This window comes from Thermobia domestica, chromosome 7, assembly GCF_964235325.1.
Source record: "Thermobia domestica chromosome 7, izTheDome1.hap1.1, whole genome shotgun sequence".
Classification (NCBI taxonomy): domain Eukaryota; kingdom Metazoa; phylum Arthropoda; class Insecta; order Zygentoma; family Lepismatidae; genus Thermobia; species Thermobia domestica.
The window spans coordinates 204,885,080-204,898,962 of NC_137460.1; the positions used below are offsets into that span (position 1 = coordinate 204,885,080).

Consider the following 13,883-nt stretch of genomic DNA (forward strand, 5'->3'; position numbering starts at 1 on the left):
CTTAAATTTAAGTAGTGTTTTAGTGATTACCCAAATTACAATTATGAGCATACTTTATGGAGATGCTCTCACAGAGGGTACCCGAGCACCTTTATTACTGTAAAAAACTGATTTTTTAAAGTTTTTTTGTGAGAAAAATACTGTGAACTGAGAAATCATAACTTTTTCCATATTGTACAAAAGTATTTTCCAGCGAATAGAAGTTTCTTTTGGAATGCGTTTAGAAATTAACACTTGCAAGAATACTCTCTTAGTTCAAGTATATTTTAGGCACACACTAATTTTCCCCCACCTCGAAATGCTTCAATTTCCTCACTGAAAAACACTTTACCATTTGATATTGTAAACGTCAGATCCACCGTTATTGTAACAGAGTGGTGCTTGAGCGATTGACTAGAAATCAAACTCCGATTATTGACAATTTCACAGTCTTGTTTTATTACAAGTGTAAATTCTTTAGTCAGTACAGAAGAGGCTGTGGATCGTGTTCCGAGATGATGACGATGGATTTTGGTGAGTCAGAGTAGGTCACAGTGGATGAGAGTGGTTCATGGTGGGTGGTGTCACGGTGGGTCAGAGTGAGTCACGGTGGGTGATGGGTCAGAGTGGGTGGTGGTTCACGGAGGGTCACAGTGGGTCATGGTGGTTGGTGGGTCAGAGTGGGTCACGGTGGGTGGTGGGTCATGGTGGTCGTGGGTCAGAGTGGGTCATAGTTTGTGGTGGGTCAGTGGGTGGTGGGTCACGGTGGGTGGTGGGTCAGTGGGTCGTGGGTTAAGTTTTCATTCACCCACGCCAAATCTGCACATAATGCACCGAACACTCCTAACAATGGCCCTCCGACCCGTTCATATGCGAATGTTAACACCACGATATTCGCAACTACGACTGAAATGAATACGTGATCATCGCCACTGGACCTTGGTATGGTGGCAGAGCGTTGCGTTGTCTGATGAATCCCGATAACTTCTTCATCATGACGATACGAGGGTGCGAATCCGTCGTATGCCAAGGGAACAGGTCCTTGACATCTGTACTGCGGGACGGAGACAAGTTGGCGGCGGCTTAATTATTATCTGGGGAACATTCACGTGAGCATCCATGTGTCTAGTGGAGCTCGAGCAAGGCACCATGACGGCCGAGGCGTATCGCACATTGCTTGTAGAATACGCACATCCCTTCATGACTACCAAGTTTCCCAACGGTAGTGGCATTTTTCGACAAGATAATGCACATACTGACAATTAGTAGGTAGTCATAATGTTCTGGCTGATGTGTGCGTATATTTTGTCTCGACTCGAATTCGAATCGAGTCGAGACACGAGTTGAGACAGAAACATATTTTCGAGTCGAGACAACATTTTCTGGAGACGAGTCCAGACAGGCTTAAATGTCGACTCGACTCGACTCGACTCGTGCGCATCCCTAATTAGAGTGAAAGAGTTAAAATCTCTTCATAATTTTTGAAGGTAACTAATTTTTCTTCAAATGAATCAATAAGAAACGAAAGACAAACGATTGAGATCGGTTTTAAAACAAAATTTGAAAGTGGGGGGACAGTGTGAAGTTGCACCCAACTTTATTTTATAAATATCTCTTGAAGGTTTTTGAAACAAAACATTTTTTTCTTCAAAAGAATCGATAATCAACAAAACTTAATTTTGTATATATCTATATGTTTCGAAACAAACGATTTATTATTAAAAACAATCAGTAACAAACGAAAAGAAAATGTTTGCAGGCCCGTATTTATTAATTGTGCGCCCCTGTGCTCTACATAATTGGCCGCCCCCTCCCACACAACCTTATGATTGATGATTATGATATTGAGTTTAACGTCCCGTTCATCAGCGAGGCTATATGAGACGTGGACCTACTGAGTAACGTGAAATCCGAGCCACATGAGCTCCCAGGAGAATGGGGCCCTAAGCTATAGCTTGTTTAGCTTATACGTAAATCCGGCACTGGGTATACGTAAATATTTTAATTACAGAAACCATGTAAAATAACTTACCTATTCGTAAAGAAATACGAGCTCTTTTCGTGTCAGCCTTCGGAAAATTTTGCGTGCAACAACGCAATGAAAAATGTAAAATATGCCATGACAATTATCGCAAACTAAACCTCAAACTTACATTCATTTGACGCAAACCGTTACGATAGTACGCCATTGTCTGCTTCATACCTGACATCTCTGCAGTTTACGCATGTTAATTTAGAAATATGACATAACACACAAACGGCTCACTGTACTCACTTGAATTTATTAATTACACAAGACTATGCACTACCCGGTACACAGTGCAATTAGACATATTCGAAACGCTCTAATGCAGTGATAGGCAAACTATGGCTTGCGGGCGACATATTCGGCTCTCTTCCCTCCATGATATGATGCTTAATCTAATGAATGAAATAAAAATGTGGGTTCTTTGAAAGAGTTGTGTTAGAAACAGACCAATACATGCATATTTTACTTCACTTAGAGAATCACTACACCAAAGTACAAACAAGATAATTACAAAAAAAAAAAAAAACTCTACTTGGTAATAGGACTTACTATTATAAGAACTGTCAAAAATGCCATTCTTATTTTTTTAATATATTGGCCTGCTTAAGATTTTTTCCTGTTTTTTTTTTTCCTTTGACCATCGTATAAGAAAGTTTAACCATCACTCTCTTCTTGAGTTCGGAAAACAAACGCACAAAACTCACCCGCAATCAGTTTTCTCCTCGCCTAGTCACGAACTGTCTAGTATCAACTGACATGACGCCCGGTGGTGGGGGGCCTAGCCCCCCATATTTTGGGGGGACAAAATAATTGAAGCTATTATTTATACATTTTTGAAAGTTTATAGTAAACTCATGATATACCTATCATAGTCTGGGTATTGGTTGCCCCCCTCTCCCAGTTTTTACCTTCGAGATCCGTTTCTGCCAAGAAGTTATGTTGTCAGTTGTGACAAACCATAAAAAAAGTCCCGAATATGTTTCAGATGGTGAGTTATGGTGGTGACATCATCAATTTTTAACAATCGCTCAGTAAATAATTCCGGTATTTTTAAAAAAGCAAAGCACTGGACGAATTCGCCACTTTTGTCGTCAACACATTTTAAAAGTCGCTAAAAAATCGTTAGTTGCTTTTCTAAAAATTTTGTCGCTACCTACCTCTCAATATCTGCTAGATTTAGGGACTTGTCGGTAAGATTGGCAACACTGTTTCCCATTACAATACTTGTATATGTCGTGTAGTAGCTGGTACCGGTAATTACGTGTGAAGAAAAGTAATAATAACATTGTTCTACTCATTTTGTTACATAAATGAAAATACCCACTGTTAACATATTTGGAGGTGCTGAATCCGAAAATGACGTTAAAAAAGTTCAATTGGCTCTCGTTTCGATATCCAAGATTCCAATATATTAGGTCAGCACTGGTGGCGAAATACAGCCGCAAGGCCTGGAGATCGGCCTACCTTTCGTCGGGAAGGACGGTTCGTCTCTGGCTCCAATTTTGTGCTATGTGTTTGTCTTCTATAAGTGTTGTTTTGTGCATTTTTTTCGTTTAATACAATTTTCTAGTGTATGGACATCCCTGGCAACACATTTTTTTTTACTTTATTACAATTTTGCCTAACATGAGGCGATTTCGGGTTTTCGACCCGCGCCATCTTGGTCTTGCTATTGCATGGGCCACGTTTTTAATGTCAACCATTTTCTATTTAGTACAATTTTCACAGTGTTTAACAATTTTTAGTGTAATAGAAGTCATGGCTATTACGGCCGCTCCGTACTTTACATAAACCCTTACGGGTTCCTACTAGAACAAGAACATAGGCCCATAATCAGAAGGGTCAAGAGAGACCTGGTCTCTTAAATTATGCATGGCCCTACCTAAAATTGCTGTTATTTGAGGAAAATCTTAGTAATTTGGATGGGTCCGTTCCTTTGTAATCTACTCTCTCCTTTATACGTTACGGCTGGCATAAATATAATATAGTTTCTTACTCCATACTTGGTTTGTTGTTCAGGAGAAATTAGCTTCTTTCTTAGTGAAATAGAGCCCTTAAACGTTAAAAGCACAAACACTACAAATATTGATTCGCCGTTTGTAACTAATTTCTGTTCCTTCAATCCTAATACTCCAACAGAAATCAGCCAATATCGCTGTACTCCACTTCCATTTGTATCTTCCTTCAATTGTTGCAATTTGCTGATGAAACTGTTCACCATGCTCGTCGTTTACGTCACCACATTTGTTAGTAAAGAAATTCACATGAGAATGGAGAATATGCAATTTTAGAGATATTCTCTCGTAAGATGACAGAAGATTCTTCACAAGTTCTTCGTAGTTTTCTGCTCTCATATTGCCCAGAAAACTATGACACTCTTGTCGAAATGCATTTCATGCTGCTTGCTCCTCAACACTAATGCCTCTTTCAGATTATGCGGCATCTGGCACGGCGCCGTGATTATTTGACTGCCATTAATATATAGGAGACTTTTCAGATTATCTGGCCACGGCATTTTGCGACGTGCTGCTGCCGTAAACATCACGGCGCCCTTTAAGACGCGGCGCGGCGCCGCGCCGTATACGGCGTGTTGATTACTATTGTCGCTTATGGTTCTCTTCAGACTAGACTTCGCGCATCTGACAAAATTCTGTATTGAAAGGTGCTAGAAGGAGTTGCTTTTGGCTATCTTAAGAAATGGATTCCATGGAAGAGATAGATATTGAGATATTAATTAGTTTGGTGGAGGAAAGGTCCATACTGTGGGACAAATCTTTGGATTCGTACAAGTCCAAGAACGAAACAACAGCTGCTTGGAGGGAGGTTTGCCCCAGATTTAATTCCAATTTTGAGAATTTGAGCGACAGTGAGAAAAACAAATAATTTTCTTTTGGTGAAGGGCAATGCGTGTTTTGTGTTGTATTTATTATTATTTGCATAAATTAAGCAAAAATTAAGAAAAGTATATTATAACATTCAGTTTAATCCTGTATTATTAATACTTTGGAGAATGTGATTTAGACCCTGCTTTTTAAAATTAAATTTGATATTGTATTACTTGGGATATATATTTTCAAAACCAAGTTACAGTTGGATACAAATGTGTAAATATGAAGATCAAACATTTTCGAAACGTAGAATTTCCAACTACTTGTCTCAGAGCTACGGCAACTCTTTCTGTCGGTGAAATGGCATGTCTTAAATGGGTATTTTGCTTAATTTTTTCCTTTTATTTTCTCTAACAACTTATGAAAGGCTACTATCGACATACGAAAATATTTTTAAAACTTCATTTCATCTCTTCTTAAGTCACTAAATAATAGCACAAATGCAAAAGCTATTGAATATTCAAGAAATGGACCCATTTTCTTCCTCTGTGCCTTCCTCTTTTAGACTTTAAGTAGAACCTGTACAAATATAATAACCTATCTCGATCATCCATATTGTCTCTCTCGTAAAAACGACAAATCATTTTTCCGGGCAAAAAAGCTGCCGTGATGTTCACGACAAAAGCCGTTATATCACGGCACGACCTTTGTACACACGGCGCGGCGCCGTTCACGGCACGGCATGTAGTATGAAAAAGGCGTAAGTGTCTGTTCAAATTGAGAATCACGCAGCAGAAGACGCACCTGTGGCCCAATGAATATCCCTTTCCTTATTTTTTTCAAACTGAGGCGTGGAAATTTCCGATACAAGTACTCAAATGCCGGTCCATCTTTGTGCAATGTCTCCACAAAGTTCTTTATCAGTCCCAATTTAATGTGGAGTAGCGGAAGCAATATCTTCGTAGGATCTACAAGAGGTTGTGAAGTAACACTTTTCGCATCAGGTGTATCGTATCGTATCATATCAGGTGAACCACAGCCAGTCTTTTTTCTTATAATGTAAATCTCTAGCACGACTGTCCCATTCACATATAAACAGCAAAAATTTGTGTAACCCTTTTGTAAGCTCAGCAGAATAGCAATAACCTTGAAATTACCGCAAATTTGCCAACAAAATCTATCACATTCCAGGTACCTAAGAATTTCTTTCATATTTTTATAAGTTTCTTTTAAAAAAGTTGGCTGCCGTGTTGGGCCGATGGGCCCAACAGTGAACTTTCCTACTGCGCCGGGTTGGTCCGATGGGATCAACATTGTAATATTGAGTTTATGACTCTATTCCCAGCCGTTGGCTCACAACTAAAACTACTTATTCGTACTGTCGGACCAATATGGTGCACGAAAGTATACCGGAACTAATGGCCTCCGAAAAAGTTTTTTGCTTACTAACATTATGGGAGGAGGATTATAGCAACCAGTGAATATTTCAGTGAGCGTTACATAATACTGCACCAATGGCGCCTGGGCCCCACCAGCTAATTTTGGCCGGCCAACTTCAACTGCATACACAACAGCAATTGAAGAAAGAACGTTAACATTGTGCAGTAAAACTGCAGTAAAGAGGAAATTTGGAGGAATCAATGAAAAGTCTCTATTCCGTGGTCTTCTATGGTATATTCATTGCTGCAAAGAGTCCTTCAATGTCATGGCACAAATGAAACAAATTATGTCTGTAGCAAATGAAACAAATTATGTTGTTACCTTCCCATCATCCGCGAGGTGATTCCATTCTTGTAGCCAACAATTCGGCTTTGTTTTTGGGAAGTTCTAAGACTCTGATTAGTTCATATATTTCGGCCTGTATTACCTTATCCGGCTCCCGGGCACGGAAAGTTATGGAAAAGTCTGGATTTTGAGATGATAAGGGCTGTACTGCATATCATCTTCATCATCTATATCCATGTTGAAAGTTTCTGGTTGATTGGGACCGTGTGAAACAAGACGTCTGGCTGAACGTAGATCCGAGTACACCAAAGTCTCCTTTTTTTTCTTTTTGGTATAGCCTTTCCGAATAGATGGGACCAAACAGAAATAGCAGTCAGTGGTATGATCAGCAGGTTCTCGCCACACCATGGGCACTCCAAATTTCCTACGGCGAAGTTTTCCATGCGCCCATGCATTAGGAGTAGAAGAGCACTTAGTACAACAAACGTGAGGGGCCCAGGTTCGGTCCTGGTCTCCCACTTTGTATCCGAAGTACAAGAAGTAGGCTTTCCTTGTTTCAGGTGTTAAGGCAAGTTTTCTCAACTTAAACATAATACTCCCACATTGTTAAAATTGTCTGGTCTGTTCACACACGTATGAGACATGATTAGTACCTTTACAAATCAAACTACTTCCCTACACAGCACAAAATACTTCGTACACACACACACACACACACACACACACACACACACACACACACACACACACACACACACACACACACACATACGCACGCACACACACGCACACACACGCACGCCTAACTTGGTACATACACACACGATTCTATAAACTGGTACAAAAAGAAAGAAAACAACTGCGTGCAGACTAAAGCAAAATACTTCCTTGAACACGTGGCATGTCTTAAGTGAGTGAAGCATGCTACATTGCCAAACAACCAACAATATTGCCAACTTGCTGCACAGAGAGCATAAATAAAATATTCCCTAAGGCACTCAATGCATACTAAATCGTTTAATAAGGGATTTAGCCAGACATTTCTTTTGGGAAGGAGAAGCACAAAACCTTATTTATGAAAATTACAAGTGTTTGAAGACCCTAAATTTGAATATTTGTGAAGCCCGATCCAACCAGATTACTCAGATTTTTAACCATATAAGAGCAGTTTTAGGTAGGACCATCAATAATTTAGAATAATTAGCCCCTCTTGACCCTTCTGGTTATGGGTCTGTGTTGTGGGTATATTTCGCCACCAATGCTGAAGTAATATATTGGAATGCGATGTTGCCAGATCTCCAACAATGTTGCCAAGTAAATAAAAACATGGCCATGTAAATAAATCTAAGCTAAACTAACCGTGTAATTCCTTGAACCGCTTGCGATAGGTTTCAAACCTCATAGGGCGTTTTATTAAATCTTCGCATTTCGTATTTATAACTACAAAAACGAAGGCTTTTCTTGACCTATGTTTATTAGATTTTTTTTATTTCACTTGATATAAGGAATTGGCTCCCAAAATGTGATCACTGAACTTCCAAACATACTGTACAGGCCAAAATATAGCTTTCACATTGTGTTCTCCAACTACACTGTAAAAAAGTAATACACCATTGAAACACTTTTAGTACAGATGTTGAGGAGAAAATTGGTGAAATAATGTTTATAAAGTGTGCTTAGTGTGTCCAAAAGTGTTACTTCACTAAAAATAGTACCTAGTATGACCTATATAAAACACTTCTTATCGGCAAGGAGTTCGAAAACAAAGTGATAACGTACATTTTGCACATTTTGTACATACATCTGGGACATACTTGGACAACATAGTATCTACGAGGGGTGAATATGTTCAAAGAGTGTCGGTAATGTTTAAAGTGTCCTACTGTGTCTAAAAGTAGTTTCTGTATTTTTTTACAGTGTATGTCGCAGATGTGTTGCAAAACATGTCATAACTTTCGTTTTCAAAGTATTTGACAAAAATGAGTATTTTAAATGCCTTACTAGAACACTATTTTACACTGAGAAAGATCCGGGCGGCACTTCATCGCAATTTTGTGCCCCTGTGTCCCTGGCTCAGAGGTCATGCTCCCTGCCCAGAAGCCATAGTTGGGGTGCATAGTATTACCCCTGTACATTTTGGCAGGAATATCTTAGTCCATCCTCTAAATTTTGGAAGAGGTATCTAGGACCACCCTCATTAAATTTTGTAAATTGTCTAAATTAAAAATTCGATGTGGTAGTATAGGATCAAGGTATGTATCTCTGTAAGTTTTGGGGGTCCATTTTGTTTCTTTTTATAGATAAAACAATTATCAAAAATGTAAGTTTCGGAGTTTTTCCACCTATTTTATCCTTTTTTACTAGGCCTCATTACTTTATATGTAGGGATGTGCACGAAACGAGTCGAGACAGGATTTTCCTGACAAAATTCTAGTCGAGACACGGCTCTTCCAATAGAGAAATATATATTTTTTGAGTCGAGACATCACTTTTACGGCACCTTTATTTATACAGTTATATGAATGAGTATAGGAGTACATTTCCTGTCATAAAATAGGGGTACATTCATGCACCCCTCTTAAATTTTGGATATGCACCCCTTATAAATATCAACCATAAAACAACGTTAAGCCTACCATTTTGGTTACTTGCTTACGCATTATAAGGGCTCCCTTATAGAAAACATGAATACGATGTTTTTCACTAAAAATTCACATTACGAATGATCGAACCAAGTATCCTCACACCAGAGATGAACGCTCGGTTACTGGGCCACAGTCTACTGTAAAAGATTACGGTTACATTTACTGGCTGATTACCGTCAATTCTGGCTGCCAACCGATTATCCTAAAATTTACGGTATTAGTGTTAAAGTTATGGTAATAGGGCATAAATACGGCCTTCTTATGGCCTGTAACCATAAATTTTACAGTAATACCGTAAAATTTTAGATTAATCAGTAGTCAGCCAGAATTGATGGTAATCGGTCAATAAATTTGACCTTAGTTATTTACAGTATACTATTATTGTTACTATCAAATAAAAGCCAAAACAATAAATATGGAATAGTTTTATTTATTGTGTAGATATTTATAAAATGCTATATGTCTTCATCCATAGTAAAGATAATAAATAAAAGGTATTGGTTTAGAAATAACTAGTTACGTTTAGTGTTAACTATTAGATTAATGTATTTATAATGCATCAAAATATTACTATAAAATATTTAAAATTCATTTCTTTAAAAAAATCATCCTAAACTGTTTGAATGCTTTGGCTAATCTTAATTGTCAGTATAACTTGACCAAATTGTTTCCACTCACTCCTGCCGACACCATATTAATCTGACAAAATACGCAGTACTATCAGGCATACCAATTAATTTTCTTCTTTAATAGAAATATTCGTTTCCTTTCCAATACTACTAATACTATTACTCAAACGTTTCCACAGATTTCTCATACGGCTTGTAATTTTGGTGCAGCAGCAGAACATCGTCATCAGACATTTGTTTCCAGACGCTATTGTTGTCCATGTGATACACTGCAACGAAAACAATACAACTTTACAATGTTAACTAGTTTTTTTTTTTAAATCATCCTTCACAGATTTTAAGAATCGTCTTTTATAAGTACACACCAGATTAATTTAAAGTTTAACTTCAAATAAACGCTTCAAAGCCATGCAGAGATAAAATTGAGGGGATCGCGGGAAGATACCGTTCCCCCACTTCCAAAAAATCAATGGCGTCCCTTCACTTCAAAAATATTACAATGGCAAAGACAGACACGGGGGACGGCGTGACGTCATCCATCCCCTACCTTTTCAGATCTACTTTTACCCCTGGTTCCCTCCTTTTCTTCTCCTAAATAGCTATTAGTGGTGTTTTTGAACTAAAAATTTGACCAAGCCCAAACCCCAAATTTGATGGACAATAATCGGAAACCTGGGGTCTGTAAAGGAAAATATTTCAGTTGCACACTGAGGAAGTCAAAGGTGCACCTCCATGACAAGTTTGCTCAAGATCAAATAAATTCTCTACAATGCGGTATTATTATTATTATTATCTTTACGTTATAATCTTTTATTCGAGGAACCAATCTTTTATGTTGGAATATGACAGTAAGTTACAAAGATTTTTGCATGCCGGATATGCAATTTTAATCAAAGTTGACTCATTCTTTTAAAAGGTAGTTGAATGAATCTTTAATTTGCATAGTCCTATTACTAGTATATTATGAAATTGACTATTTTTAAAATTTTAATCATGTTTTGTAAATCAGTTTGAAACTTATGATTTGAATATATTAACCTTCTGACAAGGGCCTTATCCTGCTCTAATATTCATTCTATATTATAAATTTTCTGGTCTGTTTAAAATTATTATAGAATAGTTTGAACATAGTTCTGTATTTTTGCCTATGAGCTGTTCATAGCACTTAAAGTTTATTATTATTATTATTATTATTATTATTATTATTATTATTATTATTATTATTATTATTATTATTATTATTATTATTATTATTATTATTATTATTATTAATAATAATAATAATAATAATAATAATAATAATAATAATAATAATAAGGAAATTCAAATGAATGAGGGAAATTGGCTGTTTCGCTCATAAAATCAAGTGCAATCTATAGTTTACGATGTTTTGTAGCAGTTTAGTAGCTCAAACCAATGTTGTTAGCTCCAGGAGTGTTCCAACTCAGGCATAGAGTGTACACTAGAATATTCTTAAAGCAAAGAAAGAAAAATACTTAAATTCGAACTATAAAAGCACATTTTCATTCGAAAAAATATTTCCTCGCACATTGATCACTATAGAGTATTGGTGGCACTCTCATACGTGCTCAGAAACACCCTTCCACTCACCTGACATAAGTGAAGTGGCCAGCATTTGTAATGTTAGTAAAAATCTGAATTCGGACTAGAGTATAAAATTTACAAAAGAGTTCCTGCACGTCCTAATATCAGATCCACTAAAAAACTCTTGGATCTTGCCTGTGCAGAAGAAAGAAGAATTATTTTCCAACTCTGTTCGAAGTAGCAAGTGTCCTGTTACTTCCTCTGGGCACAACAGAAGTAGAGCGTTCATTTTCCACAATGAACAATGTGTTTAGAACGACGTCGACTTAGTTGTGAACATGTAAACAAATATAATAAAAATATGTATTCCTGATATTCGCTGCGGTTCTGAAGAAGAACAAAGGCTAAATGAACTGATATATAAAGCTTACGACATCTGGTTAAAGCAACCTCACTGAAATTTGTAGATGACTACTATGTATACAAATACGTGAAGAATGAATGAATATGTTTCATGAGAAAATATGTTTCTGTCTCGACTCGACGCGCATTCGAGACGAGACGTCTCGAAATTCGAGTCGAGACAAAATATACGAGTTAAAATATACGCACACATCAGCCAGAACATTATAACTACCAATCTAATAGTTAGTATGTCCACCTTTGGCACGGATAACAACGGCGACGACGTACAATAATTTATTGTATTGTATTTTGCGTTTAATTAAATTGGAATCCAGTGCATGATCTTGTGTAAAGTATTACTGAACTAGAATTTCTGTTTTTATGGAGAAAGTAAGCATAACAATTATAAAAAGTGAGTAAGGTACGTATGTATTTATGAGAAAGTTTATTTTACGAGTCTTTTGTGGTTTCGCCAACCTATTCTTTATTTTATTCAAAATACGCGTATGTCATAAATAAAAGATCCATTATAAAATCTCTGACCACTATTCTTTAATACTTATAAAATTGCTTATACTTAATAATACTTATAAAATTCTTTAATACTTATATAATTATAACTATGCTAAATTACTTAGAATGCCAATGGCTCATTCAGAGAATTTATGCAGTTCACTTTATCGCAATAGTTTTATACAAACTAGATATAGACTACGGATAATAATTTTATACAAACTAGATAATCAATTATGATGATGATGATAATGATAATGATTATTATTATTATTATTATTATTATTATTATTATTATTATATTTGAAGTGCAATCAAATATCACGACATTAATTATTAGTTTTAATAACCTGAATTCAGCTGAAAATTAAATCTTGATCTCGAGAGACTAACTATTAATTTAATGCGTTCTGTACCTTTCTAAAGTAATAAATGCTGGAATTGGTTTCAAGGTTGCTTCTGAGTGAATACTTTCTTCAAAATAATATTAAAAATTATAGAAAGATTTTCGAGACATTCGAGTCGAGTCGAGATTTTTACTAGCAGTCTTGACTCGAATCATGTCTGGACTCGAAAATTCGTGTAGAGAAATACATTTGTCTCGACTCGTCTAGAATTTTACAAAGTATGTCTCGACTCGTGCGCATCCCTAGAGGGCAAAGTATACATCTGTGTGCGCGAAGGGTGGAAATAACAAATCGTAGTTCATACAATAGCAAATAAAAGTGAAAGGAAAGTATTTTTCTTTTCTGGTATTGGTAACTAAAGCAAATAATGGAATCCTTTGCCGAAGTTATGCTAAATTTGTAATGTATACATAGTATTAAGAAAAGATACACTTAAGAACTGCTTTTTAATTTTTTTTTACATAAAACATATCCTTACAATTTACACCCCCTCTCCAATTCATTACACCCATCCTGAAGAAAAGTCCTGGCAAAAAGCAATTGCGTCATTAATTTTAGGAAACTTTTTCTGTAAGTACTAGAAGCCTTCCTCATTATGAACCATGGCTTTAACAAACGTTTTCATGAGTCCGAGCGTAATGTATAATGAAGGCAAAAACACTTTATCTGAAGGAACTAGTGGTTTATGTGCGACGTTCTTCTCGCCAACTGCGAATAGTGCAGTCAAAATAAGGTTTCAGGTAGACATTTAGAATAAAAAGATGGGACCTTCTTTAATTTGTTCCTGATCTCTTCCTCATTAACCTCCAGAAAATCCCACAAAATCCAGTTGCGGGTTTTCCGCCATTTTGAATAAATAGTCTGCCATCTTGGATTTCTCATATGAACTTACAAGGGAACCTTCCGAAAATGATAGTTGCAGTGAAAGATGTGACCTATGCCAATTGAAAGAGCTGTAACAGAGATGTTCATTCTCAAAAAATTAGCTGCCCATAGCAATAGGTTCAAGAAATATAAGGGGTGGAAGTTCGGGAAACAGCAAGGTTGATCAAGGGGGGAAAAGTGCAAATTCCGCAAAAAAGGGGGGCACGGCAAAATACAATGCTGACAAATGATGTATAGAAAGAGGCTTGCCACAATAAGGGAACAAATGAAGGCCACCAGTGGGGGTTAACAGT

At 36.8% G+C, this 13,883-nt stretch overlaps 1 protein-coding gene across 1 annotated transcript in view; it reads right to left on the minus strand.

Annotated features, from left to right (window-relative positions):
• Positions 1–9,642: 9,642 nt before the first annotated feature.
• Positions 9,643–13,883, minus strand: part of LOC145688991 (proteasome subunit beta type-5-like) — a 69,329-nt gene continuing 65,088 nt past the window's right edge. Inside the window, exon 5 of the mRNA XM_081763142.1 lies at positions 9,643–10,104. Within this exon, the coding sequence (XP_081619268.1) occupies positions 9,995–10,104 (110 nt within the window). The 3' untranslated portion in view covers positions 9,643–9,994. The remainder of the gene's footprint in view (positions 10,105–13,883) is intronic.